Genomic DNA, 12,663 nt, shown 5'->3' on the forward strand with positions numbered 1-12,663 from the left:
GAACACTTGGCCTGTTTGACAGCGCTTTTAGAGGCTCTTTGTGAAGGGACTTGAGGATTTACATCTGTAGTTTCACACCCCCCCCCCCCCCCCCAAAATTAATTACTATTAATCTTGTCACTTAGTAAGGAACCGCAGTATCCTTGTTCATATTCTACTTAACCTGTTTTTTTCTATTTGCCTGCTTATTCAAAAGGATTTACCAATCTTAATCTACACAGAAAATTCTGTTACATGTATGCAAAGGGAAAAAAGTGTCACTGGGATGCATTTTGTAATGCTACATAGTATAAATTAAGCTTATACTGTTATTTTAAAAAATGTATCACCTAGTTTTCTAGCTCTTCACGCAGCCCTGGTGGCTTTTGCCCTGCGAATGGTATAAAAGTCTCTTCTGTGAGGATACTGTTCTGGATGTCCAGAACACCTGTGAGAGGATAGAAACTCCTCAATTACATTCGATTTTGTTTATTTTGAAACAACGCTTGACCTCTACAGAATTGCCACGCCAAGCACCCGCGGTATTGACCTTTTTTCCTTTCCTTGCAGATGGTCAGCAAAGAAAACAGGTATTTAGGCTGGAGGTAAAGCAATTAAAAGTTTTACCTCAAAACTGGCTTTCTAGAACGCTTGGCTGTTTGACAGCGCTTTTAGAGGCTCTTTGTGAAGGGATTTGAGGATTTACATCTGTAGTTTCACAGACACACACACACACACAAAAAAAAACCAAAACAAAACAAAACAAACAAAAAAACCCAACCAAAAAACAAATAACGGGAGGCCGACAGCGGCCTGTGGCCTCCCGCGGCAGCGCAGGGCCCCGCCGCTGCCCTGAGGGGGCCGGGCCGGGCCCGCTCTCGACCGCTTCCCGCCGGGGAGGCCGCGGAGTCAGCGGGGTTGGGCGGGCTCCGCCTGCCGCCGCCCGGGGGAGGTAGGCCGGCAGGGCGGGCTGGGAGAGGCCGGGGCGCGGGGCCGGGCCTGCGCGTTCCGCCTTTTCTGAGGGAAAGCTGCCGGCCCGCGCCGCGGCGGAGCGGCCTCGGCCTCAAGTAGTCCCGTCCCCCGTGGGTCCCCCCCCGCCTCATGGCCGGTCCCCACAGGCCCGGCGGGGGCCGGTGAAGCGCTGTGGGAGAGCTTGGGCCTCGGTAGGTCTCGGCCTCAGGGACACAAAACTCAGGGTGTAAAGCCCGAGGCTAGTTCAGATGAGAGGTTGTTAATCTGCTCTTAGACTGAGGAAAAGGAAGAAAAATGTTTTATTTCTGCCTTTGCGGGGGGGGGGGGGGGGGGGGTGATGGGTGTTTATCTTCCCCCCCCAAGCTCAGGTAATGATGCACCTCGATGTGCTTGGGAGGGCGCCAGGGAAGAGGGCAGCAATCCCGTCTAAAGTTGAGGCAGCTCCTCGAAAAGCAACTAAACCTGAGAAAACGCTAATTCTTTTGCTTGAAAGGTATCTGCAGCTGTTGAGGCGCGTGGAGTTTGAAACGAGGCAGAAATACGTCTGAAAACGAGGTAAGAACCAAGTCTGGGAAGACTGGAAAGCACCACCCGTGAGGCGAGATGGCGGCAGAGCCGTGCACTTGGGAATTTTAACGCAGCTTTTGGAAGGTCCTGCAGACCCACCACGCTCCTCATCCGGACAATATTGCGGATACATAAACACCTGGGGTATGGCAGCTGGTTTTATAGATCCTTCAGCAGCAATAGGCATTCTGTGATCTGTCACGCAGCCTTCAGGCGACGTCAAAGTTTGGTGGTGGTGGTTAGTTCTTCACTTAGCGCCGATGAGAAGTCAAACAAGCTTTTAAGGGTGAAAAGGTGAAGTAAATCAGGTCGCTCCTACCTCTGGGGGTCTCTCTTGAGGGGAGCAAATCTGTCCCCTCTGCGGTGCTGTGCTGCTCGCTCACAGCGTTTAAATGTCAGCGGTGGCTGTTTGGTGTTTGTCATTCAGAAACGGCTTTTAGAGGAAAGCGCACGCAGGGAAATTCAAAGTTTAAATAAAGCAAAGAAGAAAAGAATAGTGGGTTTATAGATTAGAGCATTTTCAACAGGCTAGGGCTATTTCTTTAGATAATGAACAAAGGTCATGTCTTATGTTTGGGCTGCGTGTTCACAACCTTCCACTGCCATGAAAAGGAAACCTGCTTGTGAAAATTGTGTTGTCTGAAAGTCATATCCTACTCCAGGGAAGTTTTATGTTTTAAGGGAAAGGGAATTTGATCCTCACACTAAAGTACAAAGGATGCCTTCATTTAAAGCAAAAACGTTTGTTTCTGTCCCAGCATAAATACGTATGTTCAGCGGCTCAAAATCTCTCTTTCAGGTGGATACCGACACATTCAAAATGTCGATGGATATAACTTTCCTCGGCACAGGCTCAGCGTATCCCTCTCCAATGAGAGGAGCGTCGGCGTTAGTGCTCCGCAGGGAAGGAGAGTGCTGGCTCTTCGACTGCGGGGAGGGGACTCAAACGCAGTTCATGAAGAGCCATCTCAAAGCAGGTTTGTGCTGTTGAGAGGGATTGTGATGAGGGAAGGGGAAAAATTTCATGAGATCTAAACAAAATACTTCGTCCTGGTGCTCATGGTATTTGAATACATACTAAACATGCATGAGCATCTGCGTATGGGTGGCAGCTGCTGAACCTGCTGTGCAATAATCCTTGATTGCCCTTTGGTAAAGAATTGCGTTCAAGAACCAAACTCTCCTGAATTAATTTCTTGGGCTTTCTAATTTCAAACGTGGACCAGAGACCAGCTTTAAACTGGCCCAGTTTGTATTTGTCTGAAGACAGCTCTAGACAATACCTGCTGGGAGTCTTCCTGCCAATAAATATTGTGCTTTTGTGTTAAAGTTGCGTGCATTAGCGGTAACTTTTACGTTTTGGCAGATGTAGTAGAAAACAGACTTTGCCTTCAGTCGCTTTTGCAGTCTACAGCGGCAAGAGCAGACATTGCTCTCAAGTTATAAAGATGGAATTATCAGTTACAAACAGAAAACCAACCTGCTCCCTCAAAATCTGAATCTTATCAGGGGATTTAGTGACCAAGCGAATAGACTAATTTTTACTAAATTTACTGGTTTTTATTAAATTGTTCTTAAAGGGGTTCTGTCCTTCCTATTGCTCAGTCCTAACAGATGCCTTGCTGCGAGGAAGTGGGAACTCAGCTAGCAGAGAAGACTGAGGCAGCCTGATTAAAATGTCTCTAGGGAGAGAAAATTGTGGGGTTTTTTAATCCAGCAAGGGCAGGGCCCAGTGCCTGAGAGCTGCAGTGAGACACCAAGCAAAGCCCAAATCTTTTAAGTGCAATTTTTCATCTGTTTGAAACAAACCAGTCAGGAACCGTGGGGTTCTTGGTTCTTAAAGAACTTTGAAATCAAACCTGGATGCTTTTTCTTTTTTATTTACAATCACTTCGTGTGCGGAATTCAAAACTAGGAACAACACAAATTCCACTTTCTGTTTCTCATGAGTCTACAGTTGCCATGTAATATATGGAAACGCAACCACTTTCCAGCACTTCTTTGCGTTTTAATATGGCAGATGTCACCAGTCGATTCTGTTCTGTGCTTGTAGCACGTTTTGCTTAGAAGCAACTAAAGCTTCTGGCTCGGCAGTCTCGTCTTCACCAATCAAGCCAAAACAAACCTTGTGTGGAAACTTAACGCTACTGTGGAAGAAACACCCTTTGGGATTTATTTCTTAAACACTGGTTTATAATTTCCCTCCCTCCTTATTTCCTGCTTCTTGGCAAAAAGTGATTATTTCTGAGTTGTTAACGGTATTCATTTATTTTCCTGTCTTCTAGTTTGTTTGGTTTTTTTTTTTTTTTTCCCTGATGTTCTGATCAATAGGTAGAATTACCAAGATTTTCATAACTCATCTTCACGGTGACCACTTTTTTGGACTTCCTGGTCTGCTGTGTACACTTAGCCTCCAAAGTAGCCCTGACCCAAACAAACCACCCGTTGATATTTATGGACCATTCGGACTGCGAAACTTCATATGGAGGAGTATGGAGCTCTCCCACTCCCAACTTCTCTTTCCCTACGTTGTTCATGAGCTGGTACCTACACGGGACCAGTGCCCCGCAGAAGAATTTAAAGAGTTTTCTGACTTGGACAGAGATGAGGGAGCACAAGGGAGAATACTCCACCTGGATCCAGTAGAGAACTCTTACTTACTGGTTGAGGATGAGCAACTGGTTCTGAAAGCATTTCGCCTATTTCACCGCATTCCTTCCTTTGGCTTCGTGGTGGAAGAGAAGCCCCGGACCGGTAAACTCAATGTACAGAAACTGAAAGACCTTGGTAACTACTTTGACTTATTTTTCCTCTTTTGAAATGCCTAAATGCCCGTGTTCAAGCTGAGTAGTGACTCTGATTTTCAGCAAATATAACAAAATGGGGTTCGCAGGCAGTTGAAATCTTTTTATGACCACCTTTCTAGGGGTTCTAGCGAATTAGAGCTGCTGTCTCTCTCCGTAATCCATTTTAATTCAATTTTCCATTTGCTATTAAAGACATTTTAATACTTCATGCCAATGCAGCAGTCTGAATTGGTGCAGAACACGAGCAGACTGTTGCAGACTATTCTCGTACTGGGAAGAGCAAACAAATTCAGATGTTGAAGTTCAAGAAGCACAACGTGGCTTTCAGGGAAATGTATGGCCAGTGTATTTGCATGACTTCATTGACTTTAATATGAAGAACAGTTTTTCTTCAAACACACTTCCTGCTAACATTACGAGCTCTTTATTTGTATGAAATATTTGAAATATCAATTACTCTTTATATCGAGGTGGTATTTTTTCAGTGAGACAGCTCAATATATAGTGTATCTCTTCTTAAGTGATTTTTTTTTTTTTTTAAACCTGACATTCATCATAATGCTTATGGGTTCTTTTGCCTTTATTTACCAGGAGTTCAACCAGGTCCTTTATATGGAAAACTGAAGAATGGAACTGCGGTTGTTCTAGAAAATGGAGTAACAATTTCTCCTTCTGATGTCTTAGAAGCTCCAATTCCTGGAAGAAAAATTTGCATTTTGGGGGACTGTTCAGGGGTGGTCGGAGATGCGGCCGTGAAGCTTTGCTGTGAGGCAGATGTACTGATACATGAAGCCACGCTGGACGACACCCAAGAGGAAAAAGCCAGAGAGCATGGTCATAGCACTCCAAAAATGGCAGCGGATTTTGCAAAATTGTGTAAAGTTAAAAAACTGGTTTTGACTCACTTCAGTCAGAGGTATAAACCAGCTGCTCAGAGAGGGGAGGGAGAGTCGGACATCACCGAACTGAAGAGACAGGCAGAGTCTGTGTTAGGTGGTCAAGAAGTAACACTGGCTGAGGATTTTATGACAATAGAAATTCCAATGAAAAAGTAAAAATAGTAGCGTTAGCAAGCTCTGTATGAAGACCTAAATTAGGATGGTGTTGGATAGCCTGTAAAAATAATGGTAGGGATTCTGGTATCCAAATTACTTCTCTTCTCCGTTGCAAGCTGGAGAGAGTACCAGGTACAGTTAGTGTTGCTTTTGTAAAGCAACAAAAAAGGATAGTCAGACATCTGGAATTGGGAATAAATTCATAAGTGATGGTTTCAGACACCTACCCTCCTCAGAAACCGAACGTGTAGGCTGGCACAAGCCTTCACAGCCCAGGGGTTTTTCTTGGACCGCAGATTCCTGGAGCAGAGCACTGGATCGTTTGGCTTCACAGCCCTTTGGAAAGTTTGTGTTCTGCACCAGAATTGAAAATATTTTGCCTGTTACAAGCTTTTGAATAACATCAATTTCAAACTTGTGTACAGTGTTTTGTAACTGTTACCCGATTTCTCTGCAAGAGGGCTATTAATAAAGTATTTATAACTCTGCTACGCTCAAGTTGAGGAGCTCTTATAATTCTCCCTTCGCATCTGAAGTTTTCTCATAAATAAATACAGTTTAGGCTTCCTGTCAAAAGTGAATCACTCAACAATTTGATTCACTTAAAGCTCTTGACGCGTGAGCCCGAAGTTTGCCTACTTGTTCCCTGCATCAGTAAAGTTTTGGAAGTGTGCTCTAGAAGTCTTTAGGCAGATGACAAGTAGCCTGTTCCTCCAAGTGCATTTTTAAAGACATATTATAGTGATAAAAGCATATTTGTGTTTGTAGAACTACCTCTACGGGAGGAGTTTCACCGACGTATAGCTCAGTCTGTTTCTGCAGTGACTTTATTCTTTCAGTTAAGGGACATGTCGACCAACTTTATGTCCTTTTCTTCCCACCTCAAAACTAGAAGTTAGAGTTTCCCAAATTTTAGCTCAATTTTCTGGTCAAAAGTAAAATCAGCAGGTTTGAAAAATCTACCCTAAATATGTTACCCCTAGCATGGATTCCTGAAAGCTGAAACACTTCGTAGCGCTCTAATAAACACAGAAAACTCCGGCAGGTTTAAGTACAACTGCGAGAGTTCGTGCTTGTACTTTTGTTGATGGTAATACAGAGGGAAAATGAATCGGTTTTAATACACAATTTCCCTCCCTGCTCTAAACGTGGAATAACAAAGCTCCAAAAGCACTCCCACTAAAGATCTTGTAAATGGTGCACCGCTCCGGGGTGGTTTGGGTGCAGTGGTAACCCTCACCCAGACCAAGCTGGTGAGATCAATTTAAATCCTGCAGATAATTTTTCTATACTCTTCACATCTTCTTCTCGAAGAGTGTACTTGGCTGTAATTAAGCAACAGTCTTCAAAGAAAAAGGAAAGCAGTGTGATTTCCTAGTGTTTGACTAAAGGGATGGACTTGAATCCAACGTCTTATCCCCACCCTTCAAACAGACTCACCTGCGGTCACGGTAACTCTGAAATTAATTACACCAACATTAATATTCTGTGTTTTAAACTATCATCTTGGAACTAGATGATCTTCAAGATCCCTTCCAACCCAGACCATTCTATGATTCTATGAAATGTAGAGGAAGATTTCTTTAAAAAATAAATATTGGGAAGAGTTGCAAACTTGAAGAACGTGACTTCTGGAGCAGAAACTCACTGATCTCTACAACTTCTCTCTTTAAAATGCCGTAAAGCGGGCAGAGGTTGTGGATCATGCAGTGGCACGTTCTTTTCCCCCCCCTAAATTGTTTTTTGTTTGTAAGATAAAAATTAATGGCAGGTGCAGGGATCTTGATATCACTCTCTGCTTTACGTAGTCAAAAGCTGAGCGGTCTCCAGCTATTCTGTGTTTCAGACAGTGAAAGAATAACTTTCTTCGTTGTTCTGACCTGCTCTGCTACGTCTGCTTCCACAACCAAAAATTCCTATTTCTAACCCGTTCACAGTTGCGATACGAAGCTTAGGAAACTTCAGATTCACTGGATACCTACCACCTGCAAATGACAAAACCAAAGGATGGAAATAAAACCAAGGGATAATCCAGAAGCCTACGCAACCTGAAATGCGTGCACCCGCTGCTGCAGCTCATCTCCCCGCGCTGCTGGATCGTGCTGCTCCAGAACCGGGTTATCCATCCCAGCGGTAAATCCATTTTTGCGTTCGTGTGATTAGATAATTGCTGTGAACTCGGGTATATCTTCAGTTCCCATTCAAATGACAGAGCTGCTTGGGACCCCCCTCTTTTAGCAGTAGCGAGCTGATCCATTGGGTCAGTCCCATCGCGTAACTACACCCTAAATAGAGTTTAGGATCTAAATCCTAAATAAGAACGGGTCTATTTTGGATAAAGAAGACCAAGGGGAAGAGTGTATCAAATCGAAGCAGCGGGCAAGGTCCTCTTCAAGTATTCGGTCTGGGGACAGCATGGGTTTATGAAAGGCAGGTCCTGCTTGACAAACCTGATCTCCTTCTACGACAGAGTGACCTGCTTATTGGATGAGAGAAAGGTTGTGGATGTTGTTTACCTCGACTTCAGTAAGGCCTTTGACACTGTTTCCCACAACATTCTGCTGGCAAAACTGGCTGCTCGAGGCTTGGATGATTGAACGCTTTTCTGGGTAAAAAACTGGCTGATGGCCGGGCCCAAAGAGTTGTGGTGAATGGAGTTAAATCCAGTTGGCGGCCGGTCATGAGTGGTGTCCCCCAGGGCTCGGTTTTGGGGCCACTCCTGTTTAACATCTTTATTGATGATCTAGACGAGGGGATCGAGTGCACCCTCAGTCAGTTTGCAGATGACACCAAGTTGGGTGGGAGTGTTGATCTGCTCGAGGGTAGGGAGGCTCTGCAGAGAGACCTGGCCAGGCTGGAGCGATGGGCTGAGGCCAACTGGAGGAGTTTCACTAAGGCCAAATGCCGGGTGCTGCACTTGGGCCACAACAACCCCCAGCAGCGCTACAGGCTTGGGGAGGAGTGGCTGGAGAGCTGCCAGTCAGAGAGGGACCTGGGGGTGTTGATTGACAGCCGGCTGAACATGAGCCAGCAGTGTGCCCAGGTGGCCAAGAAGGCCAATGGCATCCTGGCTTGTATCAGCACTAGTGTGGCCAGCAGGGACAGGGAAGGGATCTTACCCCTGTGCTCAGCACTGGTGAGACCGCCCCTTGATGAGTGGGTTCAGTTTTGGTCCCCTCACTCCAAAAAGGCCATTGAATGACTCGAGCGTGTCCAGAGAAGGGCAACGGAGCTGGTGCAGAGTCTGGAGCACAGGTGTGATGGGGAGCGGCTGAGGGAACTGGGGGGGTTTAGTGTGGAGAAGAGGAGGCTGAGGGGAGACCTCATGGCCCTCTCCAACTCCCTGAAAGGAGGGTGCAGAGAGGGGGGATGAGTCTCTTGAGCCAAGTAATAAGCGATAGAACAAGAGGGAATGGCCTCAAGCTGCGCCAGGGCAGGGTCAGACTGGCTCTTAGGAAGGATTTCTTTGCAGAAGGGGTTGTTGGGCGTTGGAATGGGCTGCCCAGGGCAGGGGGGGAGTCCCCATCCCTGGAGGTGTTCAAGAGGCGGGTTGACATAGCACTGAGGGATCTGGTGTAGTTGGGATCTGTCAGTGCTAGGTTAACAGTTGGACTAGATGATCTTCAAGGTCCCTTCCAACCTGGATGATTCTGTGATTCTGTGACTTTGTTACACAGAGCTGGTGTCTTAGTGCATTTTTTAATGGCAATTTATTCTGTATGGACAGTCAAGGGAGGAAATGCTCATTTCATCTAAGCCAAGAAAAAAAAATCTGCAAGCTGCCTGGTCTATATTGAAGGCCAGATTAACTATAGGACTGTCATTTTTTAAAATGGTTTCTTTTTGGTTTGTTGGTGAATGAGGGTACATTTAGTGCTGGAGTTATGTGAAATGCCTCTATTTTCAATTGAATGGCTTTTAGTATTTGTAATCAAGTTGTCTCTTTCTTGCAGACCCATGTGTCTTTGCGTACCATGGTCCGCTCCTCTCTCTGTCTAAGTCTGGTTATGAAATTACTTCATAAATCTGGCTGCTAGTGAGACTTGAATTAAATTAATGGGAACATGTGTGCCAGTAAGGACAGAAAAATTTGGACCACAAATTGTCTATTTTCACAATGAGTTTATCTTTCCATTAACCATTTTTTAATTACTAGAGAACAAAATTCCTCTGCGTTAAAATATATTTGCCTGAGACACAGGTAAAGGACTGTGGTCTGGTCCCATAGGGACCAGGAGGGTGTTTTAACAAATGCTGGGTATGTAAATGAAGATTATTTTTTTTTTAAACTTTGAATAACGTATTTTAAACATTCTTCTGCTTTCCTGGAAGAGTTCCTCTAAGTTTGGTTCCTTTTTTAGCTGGTACCAGCAGAGGGACTTGATAAACTGCGAAAGAAGCTTTTTATGTTACGGGAAAGAGGAGGGAGGAAATAAGACATGAAGAGTTTTGTAACAGCGTAGATGTTCCTGAGTTTTACGTGTAGCTGATGAACATTGATCAAAAGGAGTGAGGGTAAATCTTCCTTCTGCTGAGATCCACATGAGCTTGCAAAAGAGGTTGAGAAATAAGTTACCCACGTGCTCTGAGCGTAGTGCAGTCCGTGCCGAGGATGGAGAGCCCAAGATCAAGTCTGGGCTCTAAAGCCAGCTCTAAATCCACCTCGATGCTAGAGGGGGTTCAGCCTTTGCTGTCAGCCTCTCCCCATGGCCCCACAGTAGGAGTCTTCATCTGTCTCTGTAGAAAAACACGATCTTCATTTAGGAGCATTTTAAATGTTTTTTAAACAGACTTTTAAAATAATTTGCTCTTACTGAATTATGTTCCTTTATAAGGAAAAGGATATTAATTATTTACCTCGGATAGTTTCATTCTAGAAATCTAATTTCTGGCGAGGTGGTAGGATGGATCCAGGTCTCACTGAAATCAGTGGTTTGGCACATAGTCACTAGAACAACTTAATGCATTTTTTATTAATAATAAAAACATATTGATTGGGATCTTGAGGTAGAACGAGTTGCAGAAATTTGATCAAAGTAACGTTTCGGGGATGGGGGCGGGGACAGATGCTAAACCACAACATGTTAAATTGATCCTGCTAGTACCAGCATTTGATAGTTGAAGAAATGTTTGAGTTCAAAGGCGTTTAGGTGGTTGGAAAAAGTACCATTTTATTGGACAGGCTATCTCTGCAGCCTTTCAAAATCACCTTAATGACCTACAAAGGTCCTTCCCAGGACTAATTGTTGCTGGAGCTGTTTGGCTTTGGATAAATATGAGGCAGCAGCTCAGCATTTTCCCTGGTGAAGCACCTACCTGTGGCCCCCCCCAGTCCCTTTGCAGCTCCAGGTCAGCCCTTTCCTCAAGAGTCTCTCGGTGATTTCCTTGTTGAATTTGCAGCTTGTTCACACTTGCTTGTGAAATAAGGTGAAGGATTGCATCGAATTTCCCAACACCCTTTCATCTCGCCTCTTAAACCCGAAATTTTTGCTTATAAAAATAAAAAGATGGCAGTAATGGCAGTTTGCTGCATCCCAAGGGTCTAAGTGGAGCTCTGGTTCGTGGTATGCCTTGAAAAAAAAAAAACCTAGGGCTATTGCCAATGGAAGGAAATGTAATATATTATATTTAGACTTATTATTTGCCATTATACAACCAATGGGAAATCTGAAAATCATACTGCTTGGTGTTCAGCATTAACATTTTGCATCTTTCCTCCCCGTATTTGAGCAAATCCTTTCCCTGGATGAGGGGCTGCAGCTGGTTCTGCAAGCACAAGGCGGTAGAGACCGTGCTTAGAAACTGCAAATTATTGAATGATTTTTTTTTTTTTTTTTTTTTAATTATATACCTCGGAGAGGGAGGGGAAGCTGTGGTGCGTGACTTGCCAGCCCGGAGGCTGGTGTAGGCAGCCTGTGAGCACGTGGATTTGCTGCACCCGTGGTCCAGGAGTCCTGCATGGGACATGCTCCCTGTTGAACTGGAGCTCTCATCTCCCAGCCGTAACGCATCAAAAACTCTAAAAGTAGATAATTTGCAACCTACTCAGCAAATCCTGGTGCAGAGAGGCTTCGATTACATCTACCCAGGAAAAGATGACAAATATAGCAGCATTTTACATTGCTTTTCATCACTAAGATCTTCCTAAGGATGTGGAAGCGACTATAAATGACTTGATAGTGTGAGCAGGAAATTTTGGTATGGCAATATAACAATTTTTTTTTAAATTTCCATCATTCTTAGTTCTTATCAGAGTAGCTGTGATAGCACACCAACACCTTGCCAAACACCCTGCTTACTTAGCAAAAATACAGCGCGTTTTGCAGTGGATATGGTATTTCATGCACCGTTTCCCTTCTGTTTTGTATTCTAACCATGGCCCGACACCACAAAGGTAGAAAGATATAACCTTCTAGTTTAAAAAAAAATTAATCTTTTGCTTTTCAGCTGAATTCCCTTGCAGAGTTTGCTTTTGCTTGACGAGGTGATGAGGAATGGGAAAAGCAGTTTGCGGCCCGGTGCGTTTGTTTAGGGTTGGATTTGTGGGGCTTTGCGCTTTTGGAGGTTGCATTTGGGGGGGTTGTGCATTTGTTGGGGTCACATTTGGGGGGCCTCCAACTTCTGGGGGTTGCATTTGGGGGTTTTACACTGATGGGGCTTGCATTTGTGGGGCTGTGAGTTTGTTGGGGTTGCCTTTGGGGGGCTTCCAACTTCTGGGGGTTGCTTTTGGGGGGTTTACACTGATGGGGGTTGCATTTGTGGGGCTGTGAGTTTGTTGGGGTTGCATTTGGGGGGCTTCCAACTTCTGGGGGTTGCATTTGGGGGTTTTACACTGATGGGGGTTGCATTTGTGAGGCTGTGCATTGGTTGGGGTTGCCTTTGGGGGGCTTTCAACTTCTGGGGGTTGCATTTGGTGGGTTTTACACTGATGGGGGTTGCATTTGTGGGGCTGTGAGTTTGTTGGGGTCACATTTGTAGGGCTTTCAACTTTTGGGGGTTGCATTTGAGGGGCTGTGCATTTGTTGGGGTTGCATTTGGGGGGCTTCCAACTTCTGGGGGATGCATTTGGTGGGTTTTACACTGATGGGTGTTGCATTGTGAGGCTGTTTGTTGGGGTCACATTTGTGGGGCTTTCAACTTCTGGGGGTTGCATTTGTGGGGCCGTGAGTTTGTTTGGGTCACATTTCTAGGGCTTCCAACTCGGGGGGATGCATTTGGGGGGTTTTACACTGATGGGGGTTACATTTGCAGGGCTGTGAGTTTGTTGGGGTTATATCTGGGGG

The 12,663-nt window shown here is 45.0% G+C and overlaps 1 protein-coding gene across 1 annotated transcript; it reads left to right on the forward strand.

Annotated features, from left to right (window-relative positions):
• The first annotated feature begins 515 nt into the window (after positions 1-515).
• On the forward strand, positions 516-5,878 carry LOC141918115 (zinc phosphodiesterase ELAC protein 1-like). The gene is made up of 5 exons (XM_074812179.1): positions 516-1,142; positions 1,445-1,506; positions 2,318-2,495; positions 3,850-4,305; positions 4,917-5,878. The coding sequence occupies exons 3-5, from the start codon at positions 2,339-2,341 to the stop codon at positions 5,378-5,380; spliced, it is 1,077 nt and encodes a 358-aa protein (XP_074668280.1). The 5' UTR covers positions 516-1,142; positions 1,445-1,506; positions 2,318-2,338; the 3' UTR covers positions 5,381-5,878.
• The last annotated feature ends 6,785 nt before the right edge of the window (positions 5,879-12,663 follow it).

Source organism: Strix aluco, chromosome Z (genome assembly GCF_031877795.1).
Source record: "Strix aluco isolate bStrAlu1 chromosome Z, bStrAlu1.hap1, whole genome shotgun sequence".
NCBI lineage: Eukaryota > Metazoa > Chordata > Aves > Strigiformes > Strigidae > Strix > Strix aluco.